We start from the raw sequence: 21,373 nt of genomic DNA, 5'->3' as shown, positions 1-21,373 counted from the left end.
GACCACTTTTATGTGGTCTTGGTCTTGTTTTGGTCTCGACGGACTTTGGTCTTGGTCTTGGTCTCAGATCCCTCGGTCTTGTCTCGGTCTTGCTGTCTCAGATCGACATAGTGGTCGGGAGATTTGGAGTCAACAGTATCCATGACACACAATGTAACGTTCGATAATGTGTTATGCGCAAAAGCATCAGCTCTAAGAGCCGTGCTTAGAGAGTGCTTTGTAGTGAATCAGAAGAGTCGACTCCCATTGAGCGAGAGCCGGCTCCTCGCTTAATTTCCTTTCGCTGCTCAGCTCTCACACAGTGGCTCAGCTATGCTCCAATCCCTCCATATTGTGGCCAATCACATGCAAGGATATAGGATAATATCATTATGTGAAAAACAGAGAGGGTGAGAGACGTGACAGTCAACTGAAGCGTGCGTCTGTCCTCTCAGTAAGTGAGTGAGACAGTAGACAGCGGTGTGGAGGGCTGTGCAAGAGCATCGCAAAAACATATAAATATGCCTGACACCCGTAAACGAAGCAGCATCTGGCTGCAGTTTAAAGAGTTTTTTGTCTCGGTCTCGGTCTGTCTTGGTCTTGGTCTTGTCTTGGTCTCGATACCTTCTGGTCTTGGTATTGTCTTGGTTTAGGCGGTCTTGACTACAAGTCTAGCTTTCAATGTAAGAAACTTTATACTGGACCCATTCATATTTTGGATATTTTTTACTAGACTCAAATGTGTAGGAAAAAGTAAGTTGAATGACAAAGAAGAAAAAGCTTTTAGGACATAAATCAATATTGTGAGTTTCAGTATGTCCCCTTGGGATCATCAATGCACTTTGTTTTTGTAGAGAAATGAGTCCAGACTGTAGATCTGTTGCTGGTTTTGAACATGTGCCATGGATAACATTTGAGAGCTTTGCCAGAATCATAAAATTAATTATGGCCACTAGAGGGTGCTAAACACCAGCCAAGGCACCAACATGCTTAAAGGAAGATTGTCATTGTCAACGTCTTACAGAACACATGAATTAATTTCAGTTTGCATTGACATTTAGGGAAACACATTCAGTAATTGGCAGCATGTCAGGTATTTTTTTAACATTTAAACATGACGCTTAATTCATGTTTAAGGTAATGACTGAGAGGCCTCAGCTGGATGCAGGCTGAACTGAATTTAGAAGAGCACAGGCTAATGGTGTAATGACATTTGACGCAAAGAACCCAATTAATTTGATGTTTAATCATTTCTGACACAATGACTAGTGAAAATATAAGTGCAGTAGTTTGCAAATAAGTCACGTCCACCCCTCCCTCTCTCCTTTCTCTCCCCCCCCCATCTCTCCCTCTCTCTCCCCCTTCTTCTCCTCTCCATCCTCGCTCTATCTCTGATTGGCTTTCTTCAAAGATAATTGGAGGCAAAATTTGATATGCTCAATGTCATGGACAGGAATGAGGTTTCGCCGGCGTCTGCTGCCACCATGAAAAAGAAGGCGGAGGGTGGCACTGGATGCAGCCACATCAGCGCAGCCAAGGCTGTCTCATCCAAATGCACGAGGAGCAACAGCGGGCAGAACTGTCTGGACTCTGGCTCTCCCGGGGAAGCGAGCGCTAACCTGTCCGGTGTGCCCAGCAACGTCGTGATGGACGAGACCGAGGACGGAGAAGAGGAGTCCAAGTTTCAGCATCCGCGGTTGCGCCGAGCTGGGGGGAGCGGCAGCGGCGGAGGCGGAGGAGGAGGCGGCAGTATCAGGATGAAGAACTTTACGCCAGGAGGGGGAGCCTCGTCCTTGGCTTCCAGGAGAAACTCCAACAAGGAACCCTGCCTTACGCACACAGAGGACGCTCCTGCCGCCCCACGGCCCACTGCTGCCTCCAGAGCTACCGAGACACCCTCTCCGGGCGATGCTGCCCAACGTGGCGAGACCTGCAGAGCTTCTGGGGCGGAGGCGTCGGAATCAGCGGTCGCGGTAGAGGTTTTAAACGCGACAGCGGGTGATGGTTGCAACGGCGTCGCTCCAATTTCCAGCATGAAATGCAACAAAAACGGAGAATGCAGGAGGGACTCGGGTACCGGGAGCCTGCGCTCAATCATCTCCAAGACGGAGAAGCAGACCGGGGGATCGGGGAGAGCAGAGGACGGGGGGAGCGCCAAGCGAGGAGCCTGTAACTCGACCACCGCCAGCATGGACGGCTCGATCACGCCAGGCGGGTCCCTGACCGGGGGGCACGGAGGAGAAAGCGCAAACCCCGGCGCAACCCCCGTGTCCAGCGGAGTCCCCGAGAAAAAGGACTCCAAGGTGTCCTTCTCTAACGCACCAAGCCGGAAAGCCTCGTCCTCGCTACACGGCCCGGCTCAGACTCAGACCCAGCAGCCGAGGAACTCTGTCACTTTCCAGAAGCCGGAGGATGGCCCGGCAATTGTGCCCGCCGAAGATGCAGAACCTCGGGGAAGCCAAGCCAGCTTCATGCAGCGGCAGTTTAGCAGTATGCTGCAGCCTGGAGTTAACAAATTCTCCTTGCGCATGTATGGTAGTCAAAAAGCAGTGGAGAGAGAGCAGGAGAGGGTAAAATCAGCTGGAAATTGGATTATCCACCCTTACAGCGATTTCAGGTAAGAGCTGTGGGTGCGATTGGTTACATGAGGGGCTCGTAAGGGTCCTCATTGTCATCTACAACTTACTTTGCAGTGAGTAGCCTAACCACTGGGACTCCTTGGAAACACATGCATTTATTGTTCGGGGCTACCGGCTGCTGGTTTTTCATGCCGTCCCTTATGACTGAACCCGCAGAGATTTAAAACGATGCATTGCATCGGACTGCCTGTAATCCCCCCCAAACAACCTGTTGTCAGGCAAACCGACTTTAGCGAAGAGTGTCCTTTCAAGGTTGTAAACAAACCTATTCTAGTCCACACTGTAGCATGTCTGGGGTGCTCAACAAGCTAGGCCTGCTAATACACATCGACTTTTCGTTGCAGTGCGATCTCATTTAACAAAGAGGACAGCGCTCTGAAGCTGCCTTCATTTAAAATGCCATTATTTCTTTGAGGATCCGGATAAGGTGTGCAGTGTAGGCTCTACAGCTTGCTGACAGGATGTATATGTATGTGTGTGTGTGTGCCTGTGTGTGTATGCGATGCACTCAGTAATGGAATGTCACCTTGAGCCAAGTGTGCGGAAACCTCAAGCATGCTCACTGGAGACATATCCGCCTGTACGACTTCCCGGATTGTGCATTATAATGACGGATGCGCTCTTTTATATCGCGGCTCAAACGCCGACGACCCAGCTGGACATCCAGCAGCTATTTTGTCATTCAAATATTTTGGGGGGAAGCACCAGAGAAGAGGGCTCCTCGTGATTGAGGCTTGCCTTTCAGCGTTTTATTCTAAACGTAGAATAAAGGCGACTCGCCTGATTGAATTTGGGTCAAAAAAATCAGCAGGTTTGACTCTGGGGCTGGATGGGTTGGTTTCAGCACCACAGGGAGTGGACAGCTCCCATCTCATTTGGAGTCGGCTCGCGCGTGTGAGCGCTAGACCCCCATCACTCATCATCCACGCTTGGCCCTTTGGTATCACGTAACACCGTGTCAGGACACCAAACATGAGGCATAACTTCAGCAGCAGAGATGCAATTTGACGACAGGCCACTTTTTAGACCTTTGTTTAGCTCGCAGACTCCCACTCCGCGAGAAGCTAGGGGCCCTCCCCTGATTCTTATGCTAATTAATGCATCTTAAAGCAACAAAGTTGTTTCAAATATCATCATCGGGGCGGTTATTGTTGTTGTCGTGTGGTGGGGGAGTCAGTTCCTGTTGCATAAGTCGCAGTGTAATGACTCAGCGCTGCACCTGTCCTGCAGAGCTTCCTGTGACGGGATCAAACCTCAACACTTTACTCTCTGTCCCATTTACCAGCCTGTCACATCAGCACTGGCAGTAAGTAAGCGAGACTGTCGTCCTCTTGATATCAATACCGTAATATTGTTGAGAGCTTCGTATAAATGAGCCCCCATTTTCTGTTAGTGGGGCCCAGGAGAGCTCATAAACAAATTTAACACAGTCTATGCGCGACTTTCTCTCGTTTTGTGACAAGAGAATACAATCATGGGTTTAAACACATCATTCAGAATTCAGAAATAAAAAATAATAAAAATAGTGAGAAAATCCCTCTGTTTGCGGTCTCTCAGATTCCAGATGTAAAACCTGAGAGAAAACAATCGATATCTACTTGCTGATCTTAATAATAGGCTACTTCCTATGCAGCACTGCCTCACTCAAATCCTAAATGCATGCATCTGTGTTATTAAATTAAAATAAATCAAAAACATGAAACATTTCCTTGTTTGTTGCAGGTTGCAAATTCAGCTCATATTCATACATATCCGGTTTTAATGAGGTCTGAACAACAGAAAGAAATTAAAAGGAATTTTCTGGTCATTTATATTCCCTTAATACTTATTTTTATACATGCAGATATATAAGTGTTGGCAGGACCCTAAACAATGAAGAGACAAAGCCAAAATAAAACCCAGTGGTCCAGAAATGAAGATGAAAGGGGCCTCCCATGGTTTAACCCATCATTTAAACATTTGCATTTAAATTTTTGAATTATTCCAGGAAAAGCAGCTCTGCTACATGTTCTTACTCACACGAGCAGTGATAATCATTAGATTCCTTTTGCTGTGTAACAAAAATCTAAAATGTGTAAAGTAATCGGTTTAATGCTGATTATAATTCACGTCAGTATCGGAAAAAGTAAGTATCTTTTCCCCCCCATTATTCCCTGCATGCTCATGCTGGCAAAAAATACCACTTTGGCTGCACTTTGTTTACACTTTTCCATTTTGAGCCAGGCAGTCTCTTGTGCCTATTGCGTTTCCACAGCAAATCCCTCTTCTCATCTGACTCTATTTTTGTCTTTTCTTCCCCTTTCCCCTCTTTTTCCCTCCTGTGCTCTGTGCACACACCCATGTAAAATGCACTGTCACGCACACACATCCACTTCCACTTCGCACACACGCCTGATAGGTTCTACTGGGATTTTACAATGCTGCTTTTCATGGTGGGCAACCTGATCATCATCCCCGTGGGCATCACCTTCTTCAAGGAGGAGACCACGACGCCCTGGATCATCTTCAACGTGGTGTCCGATACCTTCTTCCTCATGGACCTTGTGCTTAATTTTCGCACTGGAATCATCATTGAGGACAACTCAGACATCATTTTGGACCCTAAAACCATTAAGAAGAAGTACTTAAAAACTTGGTTCATTGTAGACTTTATCTCCTCCATCCCAGTGGATTACATATTTCTTATAGTAGAGAAGGGGATCGACTCAGAGGTGTACAAGACTGCTCGGGCCCTGAGGATCGTCCGCTTTACCAAGATCCTGAGTCTCCTGAGGTTGTTGAGGCTCTCCAGATTAATACGCTACATCCACCAATGGGAAGAGGTAAGGGCACACATTTCATAGCTATCCCTGAGCTAAAACATTATCTCAAAACTCACAGCTACAGAAGAAGAAACCCCTAGCCTAGTCAGTGAGAAAAGGTCAGTGATTTTCCTCCAATATGCTGATGTTGGCTCATGGCCAAACCAACAATCTGCTTCTCTGGCCTGCTCTCCTTCACCTGGAGGCCCAGGATCAGTGTTCTCACCTGCCACCTGGTGAGAAAAATATAATGTCTGCAGGATGTTTGCGCGCTAACAAAGTTTGCATTCTAATTACTGTTATTGTAACACCATCCTCCTAACCTTCTGTCTCCATCTGACCTGGCAGTCCCACAGGTGGCACTTAATAAGCAACCTATTACCAGGGCAAACATAGTTAATCAATTAAGAGACCGGAGGAAGAGCAGGTGAAGTAGAGACAGCGATTATTATAAGCAGCACTAGGGGGGCTATTGACTGTGATTATGTGACTAATTATTCATTTAAAGTGATTGGAGAGGTTAGGTGAGATGGCAGGTCTGCACAGACCTGACTGGTAGACTCTGCATGTGAGGATGGGTGCTGTTGCTAGGATGCTTCTTGAAGACTGAAACCCAAAGCACCAGTCCTGAACTTCCTGGCCACTCAGCTATTATTTACTCCACGAGAGGGATACACCTTTGTGGGCCCCTGCCCCAGCCCCTCACCAGACTCTCCTCCTCTGCTTTAAGAGGAATAGCCTGGGAGACAGGAGGTCCAACAGTGTCATAAGATCACTCTACTTTTCATTTATGCAAGTATTTGCAGCCTGGTGCTGGCATTTTGCAGTAGTGAGCAGCACAGTGGGGCTTGGCTGCTCACTTGACCTTTGGATAATTGGATTTCTGAAGATATTATGTGATATGCACACATACACGCAGAGTGGTGCATGATTGGAAGTAATACTTGCACGTGTGAAGAATAAGAGTGGCGATGTAGTGGAGAGTGAAACAATGGCACATGCGGGGGATGCCCATTTCAAATGCCTGTTTCCGTTATTGTTAACTATAACAGTTTATTTTGAAAATCCAAGAGTTGAAGCTGTGAGCTGTTTTTAGTTCCTGTAACGTTCTCGGCGCTGTCCGTGGTTCTGAATACCTCAGTGAGCCAGCACAATGTGACCGTGTAAGTCAGCTTTCTGTCATCCATCCTCATTGCAAGAATGATGACCAACTGCTCTATTTTGTGAGTCGCTGATTGATAAAAAGTGACAGTGAAAACCTCATAAAGGTTAAAGCTGCATTTAGAAAGATCAGCACATGTGATTCATGTCCAGTCTCATTCCTCATCACTCCAGTCATAGAGTATCACTCCTCCCTCAGTTGCACTGAGTAAGAAATGACCCATTTCCTGTTCCTTCATAGTAGACTAATCAGACCATCCTACGTGTTTTATAATGAAACGTACTGTCACTTCTGCACATTAAGATCTCATACCTATTATTAGTGCTTTTAAGCAGCTATTACATGCTAAACAGCATCACAGTTTTGATTCTTGAGGTCAGGCAAGTGATAGATGATTGGCCTAAGTGACTGTCCAGTGATAGAGGATGATTGATGTGCGAGACGACACAGACTATAGTTGTTAAGGCTCATGATGGTCCCCGTCCATCACGCTGTGTGCATGTGATGGCACGTCTGTCTCCGCTGTTAGTGTATCTTTTGTGCCCGCAGGCTTGCGTGAGTGTTTTGTATATGTGACTGGGCCCCATGCGTGCTGGCACCTCAGATTGATGTCACATATCTCGGTGTAACGAATGCGCTGCTCGCTCCTGCTGTGTTTGGTTTGAAACGGATGGGAAGCTGTCTCCCCTACTCATTTATTAAACTTGGTGGAATCCAAAGAAGAGTGTGAACAGGAAGGCAGCGTCCCAATAAGAAATGAATTCATAGCAGATTAGCAAAGGGGCAGTTGACATGGTCAAGATTGAGGTTCAAAGGTGGACACGGTTACTGATACACACACACACACACACACACACACACACACACGAAGACAAACTGGCCGGGGTTATGAATACCAACATGGAGAATGAAGAGGCTGCAGAACAAAAGGAAGCTGTGTTGACTCTGTGACACAGAGTGAAAGAAGACACACAGACTAAAGACACGGCGAGGAGGAGGTTAATAAGGTACAGTAGGGTGAATCAGACACGAACAACTGTGGACAGAAAACAAAAGGAGAAAGTAAAAACAGGGAATAATCCTCCAAATAAAATCAAATCTGCTCAGGACCATTCCTGAATGTGTGAAGTGATCAGGACGCATCCGCATGGCAGCCATAATAAGACCACATGATACACTGGAGCATCTTTTATGAAAAAAAAGAGATCAAATCTGCTACTTATTGAGATTTTCCATTGTGTGAATATTTACATATAAAAGAAAAGTTAATCAAAAACATGTTTAAAGTTTACTACAATTCAGTTTGTATTAGCTGTATGTGTCCTTGTGTTTTTTCAGCTTTTTTTTTAACATCCATGATTTAAAAAATTAAAATCATGATAATGAAGTGGAAATTTTCTCCAGTGGTTGTCATATATATGAACTGCCTGAAACACCACTCTGGAATGATGTCCGATGTGCATTTTGCAGCCCATCTGGGCATTGTAGTTTCAACATTGCAGTCATTTGTTCAAGAGTGCAGCACTACCAAGTTTTTCTTTTACGAAGTCCTTATAAGTTCCCCTTTCCTTGACCTCATGATGTTTTCCATTAAGATCAAGGTAAAGCGATTATGAATTGGAGGTAGGGGGTAATCAGTTTGACTGGTCGAAATGCAGACAGCTGGAGAACACATAGTGCTGAAGTCTCATCAGATAAAACTTACGACACTGTCAAGAAAGCCATAATTACTGATTTCATGTTCCAATATAATTTTACATATAAACTCCTCTCCTTGCCTTGCTGTCTCCAGATCTTTCATATGACCTATGACCTAGCCAGTGCGGTGATGCGGATCTTTAACCTGATCGGTATGATGCTGCTGTTGTGTCACTGGGATGGCTGCCTACAGTTCCTGGTCCCCATGCTGCAGGAGTTCCCATCAGACTGCTGGGTGTCCCTCAACAAGATGGAGGTACGTATGAGGGAATCATGACTAGGCACGTTGGACTGCACCTATCACACCAGAACTGGGCTTGCTTCTTGTAACCCGAGTGAACAAGAACTAACTGTGGTCACAAGGTATTGATCGAAGCGTCTCACTGTCATCAGAAAATATTGGCTAAATCTCAATCAATATTTTGTGACCATGATAAGCTCTTTCTTGTCTTTCACTGTGCAGGGAACCCCAGTGCTTTAGAAAGGTTATTTGGAGAAGGGAAGCCTCAAATTGGCCTCAGAGATTTTTAATTCTTTAGAGGGGAACACCACCAATTTTCCACTTCTGTTTACAGGACCTTGCTAAATATGTTAAAGAAAGTTGCACAGTGCCCTTTGTCGCTTCACAAAGCCGTGTGAAGTGTGATAAATGTCAAGTGATGGCACTTGAAGTTACCAGATATCGTCTGTCGCCCACTCCTCAGCTCAAAGCTACATCAGGCTCCACCAGCATAACACAGCTGATTCTCCAGTGTGGTAATGTGGGCAGCAGGAAGGAGGCATGCAAGCAAAAAGACAATATCTCTGTTGTGCTGCCTCAGTAGCTTGTTTTTATTGTTTAATCTTTTTAAATGATGTGAGCACAAAAATGATTAAGACATGAACATTAAACAGATCTTAATCGTGACCACACTACTTTACAAATAATCGTGTATGAGTCAATAATATTAATATTAATATTAATTAATATTACTGATACCAGGGTAGCACTATGCACGCTTCAGAAAATCATTATTAAGCTTAGTGATCACTGCTGTGTATGATTCAGGAGGAAAAGTGTGTTCGCCTTTCAAGCAAATCAAGGATATTACTCATATCACAACCTTGTCATTGGCAGAAAACAGCTATAGCTTACCAGCAAAGAGGCTGTTAAAAACAAACCTGTGAGATTTAAGTGCACCTCTACATCACTCCGTGCCTCCTCTTCAGCACGGTGGGGCGATGACAGGAAAGATAAAAGGGGGAAATAGAGGGATGGGGGAAATATGGCCAGGCAGCTGGGCTCTTTGTTGCCATGTCTCTCTCAGAGAGATAAAAGCTGTTTGTTTATAGGTCTGTCTGTCAAACCAGCCTTTTACTGAGCAAGAGGAGACCACACCAAACCCAGACACGAGGCACAGGTCCAAATGGGGTTTTAAACAGATTGGGTCCTGCTCCCAGACACCGTCTGGGTCGGCCACGACGGCTTGTAAATTTCAGATTTGAAGTATTTCCTGGATGAGAGGAGGGACTCTTGTTTTTAGTGCTGTATAAGAGTAATTCTGGTTGAAACAAGTTAATGGGATGATGAGGGTAAACATCCTCTTTGCCATATTGCTGAGATGAAAAGGATTCACTTTTTGTTTGATGTGTCAGACTGAAACCTACTGCAGTTTTACTGATGTTATTTTGTAGAGCTGGGTCACTGAGGACAAAGCATATATGTATATTTTTTTCTTCAATGTTGGTAAAATGATCTTGGACAAAAAGAACAATAAATTACATCTTACTTTTTATTTTGCTCCTCTAAATAACTAACCTACATCCAGAAAATGTAGGTACACATATTTATATGCAGAAATTTAGAGATTATAATGAGTGGAGGTGTGTTCACTCACCCCCGAGGCTGACTATATCAAAACCAAGCCTTTGATGTTATAGATGATTAAAAATCCGTCATGCATTGCCTTCACTGTATCAACTCTATGCCTTACACTGAAATACACACCACAGTACCAGTATAACAAATACCCCTGCTTCTTTGAATTTATCCATCCATCCTTCCATCTAGTTTCTTAATCACTTGTCCAATTCAGGGTTGGAGCCTATCAACAGCTGTCATGTCAGAGGGTGAAAGGCAGTGTGCAGAGAATAGGAATAAGACAGTCAAACTGAAATTGCTGCGATTTATTGGATCTGAAATGATTAGCTCAATTTGTCGAGCCACAGAATATTAAATCAGCAACTTAATGACAACAGATGAAATCATTTGGTTAGCTGTAAGACAGAGTACCAAATATTCACTACTTCTGTTGCTCACATGACTTATGGCTTTTCTCTTTGTTTTACATAACTCGACATTCCAGGTAAATCAAAATGAGTAATTTGAAAATGCTGTTTTTGGACTCACAAAATGAAAAAAATAAAGACTTGTTTATATCGGCGCAGAGTGAGATTTAAAAACGTCTGTCAAATATTGATAAAATCATAAATTAGAGAGTACATAACGGCAATAAAACAATGTGTCAGTGGCACAGATGATTTTGGACCTGTTCTAAAAGTTGTCGATTGCACTCGACCAACTTTGATACAACACAAATGAACCACAACAAATAGTCCATCCATTTAATCATCACAGCAGTACCAGGGGCCTGCTCAGTAAATGTACTATGCTACTTTGGAAGACAAGGACCTCCAGGGTGAAAGAGGTTAAAGGCCTAAAGAACTCACGGAGAGAATATCCAAGAGATCCTTCAAATCAGTGCACCAACATGCAGCTGCTATGTAAAATGTAAAGCACGTATCTAACAATGACAACTAAAAAGCACCGCAGATGGAACAGCAACACAAGTTCAAAAGTATTTCTACAATTCTAAACTTATAGGCTGCACAAAAGACAATCGTGCTCAGTACACGCTGCAGAGTTTGAAGTCCATGATGATGGAGTCTGGGCCTGACAGGACACTGACTCCTCCAGTGTTCTCTCCTGTTGAATAATCAAAGACAGCCGGTCTCCAGAGAGCCGTCACTCTCAAACGAAAGGCCCGCTCTGGCGTGGGCTACATACGGCCACCTGAGACCACCCCCTATTGAGTGGCTGACAACTTGTAACATTAGCCATTGTGTTGCAGCCAGGCCATCCATCATGGCTCACACCCTACAGTGGCTCTGGTGGTGTGGGGCCCACAGGCAGGACCCATGGAGGGCGTTGAGAACACTCTGTAACTCTGAATGACATCCACCAGCTAATAATTGGATTCAGTCAAACTTGTACTACCTCAGGGAACATAGGTTGTTTTAGCAGTACACCCCGACTTCCATCCCTGTATTGAACTCAGGTTATATTTAGCGTGAGCTTTACTCTGCCTTATCAGCCACTAAGTTAATTTCCATGCAAGAGTGCTTATAGAGCTTGGCTGCATTATAGAGAACAGAGGCGACTGGGTAATAACAGTGACAGTCATGCTAACTGACAGAAACGGGGTGTATACTTTCAACTCTGTAATTACAGCTGTGTGTGCACCCATCCCTTACTGTACCCACATCACAGAGGCGTCTCTTTCCCATTATCCCCCGCTTCCCTCAGCTTTGCAGCACAGTGGTCTGCTTACTTTAGTGACAGTAAGTCAGTAATCACTGTGTCTGGTGTGAAATCACTTGATTTACTCATTGCAATTAGTTTGACCAAACACCATCACAGGTCTGCTGTGGGATATTTCAGATTTGATTTGAAGTACTCATTAAGCCAGTTATAGCAATATACACATGAAGAGCGAAATCTGCTGTCTGAGCTCTAAATTAACTCGAAATTAGTTGGTGGTGTTTGTTTCGTGGGAGAGGAGAGAGAAAGATGGGATTATATCGCAGGTGTTTTTGTTTTGTACAGCCTTACTGAGCCAAGTACAAGGAATGCAATGATATTAAGTTGTATTACTGAACAAGTAGCTATGACATCTAATTATGCTGAAAACCACTCAAGAGGAAGTATTTTAAAGCCAGTGTAACAGGAATTTTCCCTCACGTGGTGTTGTGAAAAGGACTAAAGTGAGCTCCTCACTCAACTTATTTCCCTTACACACACACACGCACACATTTTCATATCTTAGTGAGGACATCTAATTGCGATAACACTTCCCCTAGCCGCTTCCTCAAACCCTAACCATCAAAAATGAATGCCTAACCGTGACACAGTGGTAACAGTGTAACCCTGACACTAAAACCAAACTTTGAGTCTCAAAAATTCCTTCAAACTCGTGGGGACGGGCATTTTGTCTGCTTAAGTGACTGTCGATCCTCACAAGTATGGTAGCACTACAATTTCACGGACACTTTTCACAAAGATGACAGCCGCTGTGGCCACCATCAAAAAATATATATACACTTTATTAGTTACACCCCTCTGGTATTGGTTTGTACCCCCTTTTTCCCTCACAGCGACTTTAATTCTTCATTGCACAGATTCAAGTGCTGGAAACATTCCTCAGAGATGTTGCTGGTTACTGACATGTCAGCATGACACAGTTGCTGCAGATTCATGATGTGAATTTCCTGTTCCATCACCTCTCAAAGCTGCTCCATTGGATTGAGATCTGGTGACTGTGGAAGCTATTTGAGTGCAGTAAACTCACTGTCCTACTCAAGAAACCAGTTTGACCCATTGGTACAATGTGGTCATAAAGGGATGGACCTGGGCAGCAACAATACTCAGGTATGCTGCACCCTTTAAACACTCAGGTTCCTGTTTTTAGCTAACAGTGGTGGCACCTACTGTGGTCTTCTGCTGCTACTTCTACTTCAAGGTTAATGATCTTGTTCGTTTAGAGATGTTCCTCTGCAAACTTTGGTTGTGTTGAGTGGTTATTTGAGTTACTGCAGCCCTCCTGTCAGCTCAAAGCAGTCTGGCCATCTCTCTTACATTAGCAAGGGATTTTCACCCAGAGAGCTCCTGCTCACTGGATATTTTCTCTTTTTCAGAACATTCACTGCAAACACCAGAGATGGCTGTGTGGGAAAATCCCAGTAGATCAGCAGTTTCTGAAATACTCAGACTAGCTCTGGCTCAACAACCATGCTAGATTCAAAGTCTCTTAATTCACCTGTGCTCTGATGCTCACTTTGAAATTCATCAGGCCATCTTGACCTTTTAAAAAATGTATCAGTCCTTTATTTATCCAGGTAAAAAATCTCATTGAGATTAAAATCGCATTCCCAAGAGAGACCTGGCATCATGGCAGCAAAAGTCAAAAATACATGTACCACACAAGTACATAACATTTAAAACAAATACAATATCCCGTTTGTCTCCATGTTTTAGTGAACTAAGTTGCTGCCATGTGATTGGGGGGTTAGATATTAACAAGCAGTTGAACATTATACCAAACAAAGTGACTAGTGAGTGTATGCATGAACAGTATGTATATATATATATTTGGTGATGAAGAGCACTACTCACTCCATAGAAATATTTTTTCCAGTTTCTCTGAATGAGTTTTGTCAAGTCCAAAAAAATAACTGATGTTAATGACAGGTTAATAATTTTAGCACACAGCCAGTACTAAGAAAAAAATCAGGGCATGTTGGCCTCTGCTTCATCTGCCTAATCCTCTTTAATCTGTCGCTCACAGGTTTACCATTTCATCACAGTGAGTACAAAAAATTACTTATAAGTTGCATTTAATTTAACACAAAACCTTTGCAGGAAAAGCTTGACCAAGGGTTAAAAAAAGAAGACACGTATAAGTCTGAGATACGTACCGTGATAATGAAACTCTAGTGGAGACGGTGGAATAAGATGCTGGAAACAGCTAATCTGACTCTGTCCAAAGAGTAATGTTGATACACTGAACTTTTAGTGTTATGTACTATTTTTGTTTGCATGAGCCCCTCCAAATGTAAACATGAGCTGTTTGGATTTGATTGACTTGATTGGTGTAACTGACCATCTGCGCAAAAGCCCTCCTTCAGTTCTGGGCTTATAACTATGTCACAGATGATAGAAGGCTAAACAGAGTAAGGATTTTCTCACCATATCTAACTCATGAAACACAGTGTATAACAAAGTGTCTCCGGTTCTTTTCATCTTCTCTAAAGTTGGCTTAAATTAAGTAGCTCCACTGGGCCAGGCAGCCATCAGTTCATATTGGACAGAATACTGAAATCCAGCTTCTCTGTTGACCTTACAATGAGCTCTCTGTGGAGCATGCTTTGCCCTCCACTTTCCAAATAAATACATTTCACTGTCCAAACTGCAGATCATAAAGACACCATGCACAGTGAGGCAGACAAGGAGAAACAGAAGGAGAGGAAGCACCAGACAAAGCTGACTGTACAATGAACTCTGATAAGCTGTTGTAAACTAAACTGGTGGGCGTGTGACAGGACCAGGGCAGCGACTTTGTCAGACGGTTGTCGATTATCTTTGAGATGTTTGTTCAGCTTATCGGGCGTCCAGCACGCATAGTGATCATTCAGTATGATATTGCTCCATTTTCCACTTCAGTGTTACTGTTGTTTTTCATGCACTTTGTGTCATTTGTAACATTGTAAGTGATTTGGATCAGGGAATGGGAAGGTCTGTCTGTTGCTCTGCGTAACACTTTGATTACAAAATTTAACAGATTGCTATCAAATTTTCATTAGACTATAAACTTTGTTATACATATATATATATATAATGTATTTTGACACCATCCGCAATTATAGTAAACGTAACAGTTGTCATATTGCACTTTTCTGCTCTACCCAACCACTTTCAGCCATTCACACAAGCACTTTTTTTTCTATCGGGCTCTGATGGATGCACTCGAGAACAACTTGGGGTTAGGATCTTGCCCGAGGATATCTGGCAGCTAGGGATCAAACCACCAACCTTCTGATTGGTAGATGACCTGTTTTACCCCTACTAGGAGTAACCCTTGAAGCTCCTATTTGAACTGGGTGGTTTCTGTCATATTTCAGACTTGCTTACAGAAAAAAATGAATGAGTTTGCATCAGAGGTTAGTGATGTTGCTTTCTGCCTATGACAAAACCCAGAAACTATTCTAGTTCTTCAAACCACATCTTTATTGATATATACTGAGGTGTCATAACTCGTCATTATGGGTACAGGGGAGGTTGTCAAATGTCGCCTTTATGGGGGAAAGAATTAAAAGCATCCCACTGCTGCTAGCATGGATAAAGTGCTGATGCATACTGATAATGTGAAGGTATTTTGACAGCACACGAGTTACATAAACCTGCCCAAACTGTTTGGCAGGTGTGTTTCACATCTGTGTTTGCGAGGCCTCTTGCACAACAAGGTTGCAGCAGGCTATTTAAAGAAGCATTTTAGGGTACTGCAAGATAAATTTAAAGCCCCTGCGTTATCAGTCAAGTTCAGACTATCCGCAGCTAATGGAGACGGTGATTACCATCAAAGCAACGGATAGTTCCCAAACTGAAATCTCCGAGGAGAGCGATTGAGACTTACGAGGATATGGAGTCTCTCCTTCTCTCTTGCCTGTTTCTATTTCAGAATCAAAGTGCTCATCATTCATCTATTATTCAATCTGCTTCACTCCACTGTTTCTCTTTCTGTTTTTACATATACCATTTAGCCCCAGCCCACTTGGTGGAGCTATATTTATTTTGGGAGTTTTGATTTCCCTGAGCTCATATGGAGAGCTCTTTCTATCACTTTGTGGCCATTTAAAGTGATGCTGTTTGGATGTTAACAAACCTCTCTGCTCAGTCTCTACCTGTGATTTTTTTTTTAACCTTTTATACCTAGTGATTGTTCTCGTATCTAATCTAATAGATGAATCAGATAAAAACAAATCAGAAAACAGCAAAAAAAACAACAAAAACCCCCCATATGTTTTTTTTAGTTTTCAGGTTTGTGAGTTACCAGCACTTAGAGAAACTACATTTATTTTCCTCTATTAAGCCAAATATTCATAATGAGAAACTGATTTGTGCTTTAATCTGCTAGACACAGTACTCGTTGTATTGTCAAATTGTTAACATTTGAATACACACAACACATTTTGCATCGCACTAAAAATTTTTTTTTACACGAACTTAAAACAATTATGTTAATTTTTAAGATTAAAAAACATTGAAAAAGTTCCAGTTTTTCATAATAGCACTACACTTTGGTTCATTTAGTTAGTTTTGTTATTGGAAAGAAACAGAGAAGAACTGCACACTTCTTAATATAATGCTGTAGTAGAGTGCTGATGCACTCTCCACAGCAGGTTATGGGGAGGATATAATGCAGCCGATTGCCTTTGTTAAGTGCAGCCAGTGACCTCTGTGTAGCTGGTACATATTTAGTGAGGCTAAGTGTGTGTGTGTGATTTTTTTAGTGTGTGTGTTTCTTTAAGACCTGAGGGTCTCAGAGGTTTTCAGGATGCTGTTTGTAATTTTTTTCCCCCCTGTGCGCTGCTTTAGTAACACAGCTTACACAGATAATGAGTTTCTTTAGTAGAAAAAAAGATTAAACATAGCTAAAAATCTAGGATTCTGATTCTACTTTTCGCTTTGAGTTGATTGCATTAGCATCGTGTTCAGACTCAGGTCAAATCAAGACCTTTTTCATCTGACTCTTTTGTGAAGGGCCGTGTTTGGGGACAAAGTTACAGTGAAATAAAACATTTAATAAGTGTTCATTACATGTATTTAAAGTGGGCGGCAACATAGACATCTTTCTAAGTCACAATCACATTTTGGAGTTGCTGCACAAGCAGCTTGGTGACCGCTGCCCTGCTGTAGTAGATTCCGATTCACACAGTTCTTCAAGTGCATATTTAATGGCCTCTCATTATAATTCCTCTCTGAGGAAATAACTTTCAAACCGTCTCTACTTTCCTGATTAGGCCTCGAAGGAATCCCTCGGTGTTGTTTCCCCTTCCTCCCTCTTTCCTTCTGTGTCCCTTGAGCTCTCATTTATATAACTGTTCCTCCATGACCCCCTGTCCCCAAAGCTTTTCTTCTAGTTACCTACTCCCTGGCATCACCCTCGTCTGAAACATATATTTGAATGTAACATTCGTGTGTTTAACTCCTTGTTTATCTCCTTTCTTGTCTTTCCACAGAACGACACCTGGTCAGAGCTGTACTCCTTTGCTGTTTTCAAAGCAATGAGCCACATGCTGTGCATTGGTTATGGCCGCCAAGCCCCGGAGAGTCTATCAGATATCTGGCTCACTATGTTGAGTATGATTGTAGGAGCTACGTGCTATGCTGTTTTTATTGGCCATGCAACAGCTCTCATCCAGTCCCTGGACTCCTCCAGACGGCAATATCAGGAAAAGGTGAGGAAACAACTCCGTCCCATGATTTCAACACTTTTCTGCAAGCTCTTTTTCTTTAGATCCAGTATTTCCTCTTTATTTAAGTTATTCACCTTCTTGCAAAGTGTTGGATAAGAAAATGGGATGAAACATTAAAGCTGAAGTGGTGGCCCATCAGTTGAGTAACTTAGCCTAGCATGAAACAGAGAAGCAGCTAATCTCACTGATCATCTACCAAACTTTACTCACAAGCTTCTGTAGAGCTCTTCAGCTTACACATTATGTTGTTTTTGGGGGCGGCTGTGGCTCAGGTGGTAGAGAGGGTTGATCCCTGGCTCCTTCAGTCTATGTACTGAAGCATCTTTGGGTAAGACACTGAACCCTGAATTGCCACGAAGTATCCATCCGGCACCAGATGCCGACAACTGTGTTTGGAAAAAGTCTTTGTTCCAGTTGAAGTCTATGGGAAAACAGCTTTCTGTCTTGACCTCTGTAAACATTTTCCTGATGAGGTCATGAGCTCAGTCACTCATTTTGAGTCATACTGAATAAAAAATTAAGTCTGGTGTAAATCGTGGTCAGATTCAAAAATGAGGATTAACCATCATATGCTCACTGGCTAACAACTTATGATTGATAAGTCACCTCACAGTCAAAGACTCATCCTGAGGCTTCATAAACCACTGTGCACGGTCAGGACCAGCTCTATAGTCCAGAAACAATCATTGTACTAATCGAACTATGACCAGCAAGATACAAAATTCAGTAAGCAGTAATATGTGTTCAAACAAGTTAGACACTATTTGTTAACTAAAAAGTAAAAATGTAGGCTAATAAGATTACTAATATGCATGACTAGCAAGTGTTAACAAGGATTAATCTCATGTAGTCCAAGATCTCACAGATGAAATCAACTTTATGTTCATGTTGAACAGAGCTAGATGAAATAGAGAGGTCATTATGGTTAATGTCAGACAAGCAGATGCTCACATTGCTAATGATTTGACTTAAAGATCACTTGAGACGGATTGGTAGTTAGTGTCAAGGGAGGAGTTAGATCAGTTTCACTATATCTGGAAGAGTATTTACTAACTGAAGGGCAGAAAGGATTTTTTTTTTTTTACAATCCTCATTTTGTTTGTGGCTGATTTAGATATTTGCTGCTCATTAAATGAAAATTAAACCATAAGGTCACGTAATTAGTTATCAATAATAGATAATACATATCATACAACAGGCTGTGTGTGTGTGAGGAAGTGTAACAGGAGTGTGTAGCATCAACCTACTCCTAAACGCTTCAGGTTGTGACCTTAACGACACACCATCAGGCGCCATTAAAGCACCCGTATATGCTGTCATAAGGACAATGAACCTGAGCGTGGATCAGAGCAGCGCTGAGCCGCGCTGCAGTAGTGGCCTGTCGTGGTAGCACAGCCGCTCTGTTTCCAAGCAGAGTCTTGCCGGCTAGGGAGCAGTGGGAGTGCTGCTGGCTTTCAGCAGCCAATCAGAGGCTCCGGGTGTGTTCGGCCAGGTAGAGCCACATTGCCAGAGGCTGTGGCTGTGCCTGTGTGTGTGATTGTGTGTGTGTGATTGTGTGATATGATGTCCCCTTGAGCAGCAGTAGAATTGATGAGGCAGCAGACCTGTGTGTCCCGGCAATGTCATCCTGAAGGTGACGTAAGCCATCATGGCCGCCTCGCTCTCTCAGAGTCTCTCGCTTCCTGGTCACTCACTCACTGGATCTCACTCTGCCTCTGCTCTATATCATCTCTTATGCATCTTTAACTATCCCACTTTACATGAGCTCCACCCCTCTTTTTCCTTCCCCTGCACTGCTTAAATGTCTCCACCTGATTCTCTCTGGCGTATCTCCTTCCTGATCTCTCGCTCTCCTCACCTCCGGATCTAAATTTCTCTCTTTTTTCCCCTTCTCTTCCTCTATATCTATCCTTTCTGGTGGTGGTGTCCTTGAAAGGTGCAGTGCTATTGCTAACTGGCTGCTACACAAAGCAAACTGAGGGGGAGGGTAAACCTGTGGGAGACACAGTCCTGGCGCACTGCAAGATATTTGAATGCTGTGTATTTCACATTGTTTGCAGTTTTTCTCTTTTTTTTTGTCAGTTTGGTGTCTGGCTAGCATAGTGCAGCTCTCCCCAAAGAGTTTTTTTTTGCCATGTGGCAGGACACTTGAGTATAAATCATGTCCAATAAACGGTTTAGAAGAAAACGATTCAGCCAGCAGAGTGCTGACTGGAGCTCTTGTCGTCACAGTTTGCCCAGGATGATGGGAGTTACACGGCGAGAGGAAGGTCCTTTGTGTTTTCTGTCTGAGGAACAAGTCACCCAGATGTGCAAACTGTCCAAATAAAGACACATACAGTATATTCAGCCTTGTCTTCCTCTCGCAGAAGGTTGAAGGTTTAAGTTTTCCCCCAGTTTTAAAAATCTTGTCGAATTTGCACCACAAGCAGGACGAACTCAGCAAACTAAAACCTTAAAAATTTAAGAGCTGTGATGAGTTGTCTAATCCTAAACCAGCCTGTATGTTATCCAGTTTAAGGATGAAGTGAGGAGTAGGAAACCTACATGCCTTGACATTAGAAATTTTTTCATAATGCTGTGCTCTTTATGTTTTTTCTTTCAGATTTAGACATTTTCTAATACTTCCTCACCCTGTCCCAGAATATACAGTTTTTCTGCTGAGGCCAAGAAGTGCATTTCCCCAAAAACCTTTTTCTCTGACCAGTTGTCATATATTTTTTCTGCTGCTCTGTGAGGATTAGTATTTGAGCTGCAGGCATGTTTATTAAAGAAAAAAAACCTCAGAGAGCAGAAAAGTGCCATGCATGCCAGTGAGGCTGATGCTGATGCTGCCGGGTGAATTTGCAATGCTTCCAGATAGGACTGTGAGTGACATTTTTATCATTTTGGAGAGTGTTAGCAAAACACGTCTGCTGGCAGTCTGTTACAGCCCCAGTGTGGATTGAGCTAGCATTGTGTGAAAGTTTCCATTTCAAACCAGAAGAAATGTCAGAGTCACAATTCATGCAGGTTAAATTTAGCGAGAATTTGGCTTAGTGGCTTTGGTGCAGAGACCTTTGTGTTAGTTATACATAGTAACAGTGCACAGTGACACATAGCAGAGGGGCATAGAAAGAACAGCAGTTCTACTTGTGCCTCTTTTTTGCAGATTCAAATCTGATACACCAATGAAAACAATGAAAATGATAAAAATGATGAATTTAGGGATTCTAGATTCTAGATTTCACCATTGATTTGGGATACCATATAACTGCACTGTCCTCTGATTCCTAGCTCAGTGAATATGCTGTTTGTCATATTGCTATAGCTCTATAATGACATACCAAAACATGCATAACTGCTCATTTGGCCATCTGGAAAATCATGTCTAAGGTGCAGCATTTTGTGATTCTGACTTTGTGGCTCTGAGAGTTTTGTGTAGCGCTGTATGAGGTGTATAATCATGGTAAAAAGAAAGTAGACCATCTTCAACTCTAAGGTTTTACATATTGGGACATAATGAAAGTAATCTGGTCCACAACAGGTCTCATAATGAGGTAAATACAGTCTGAGATTAACTACAAAACAACACATACTACACCCTGTCATTATTTATTTAACAAAAACAAAAACAAAATGCAGAAGCAGTGTGTGAAAGATGAAGTACACCCTTACTGGTGACATAGGAACCAAGAGGGTAGAAAGCAGCCATTTGCTGTTGATCAACTGCAGTTGATGAATTGAGTGTTGGAAAGTGTGAGGTTTTGGGAGTTTGCAGGAGCATTCAGATGACTGTTTTCACAATGCCAAGGGGAAAAGAC

At 42.9% G+C, this 21,373-nt stretch overlaps 1 protein-coding gene across 1 annotated transcript in view; it reads left to right on the top strand.

Moving 5' to 3' along the window:
* The first annotated feature begins 1,679 nt into the window (after window positions 1-1,679).
* Window positions 1,680-21,373, top strand: part of LOC116319218 (potassium/sodium hyperpolarization-activated cyclic nucleotide-gated channel 2-like) — a 35,012-nt gene continuing 15,318 nt past the window's right edge. Inside the window, exons 1-4 of the mRNA XM_031738487.2 lie at window positions 1,680-2,596; window positions 5,017-5,440; window positions 8,374-8,535; window positions 17,334-17,552. Coding sequence (XP_031594347.2) covers window positions 1,737-2,596; window positions 5,017-5,440; window positions 8,374-8,535; window positions 17,334-17,552 — 1,665 coding nt within the window. The 5' untranslated portion in view covers window positions 1,680-1,736. The remainder of the gene's footprint in view (window positions 2,597-5,016; window positions 5,441-8,373; window positions 8,536-17,333; window positions 17,553-21,373) is intronic.

This window comes from Oreochromis aureus, linkage group 18, assembly GCF_013358895.1.
Source record: "Oreochromis aureus strain Israel breed Guangdong linkage group 18, ZZ_aureus, whole genome shotgun sequence".
Lineage (NCBI taxonomy): Eukaryota > Metazoa > Chordata > Actinopteri > Cichliformes > Cichlidae > Oreochromis > Oreochromis aureus.
This window is presented reverse-complemented; position numbering and strand designations above follow the sequence as displayed.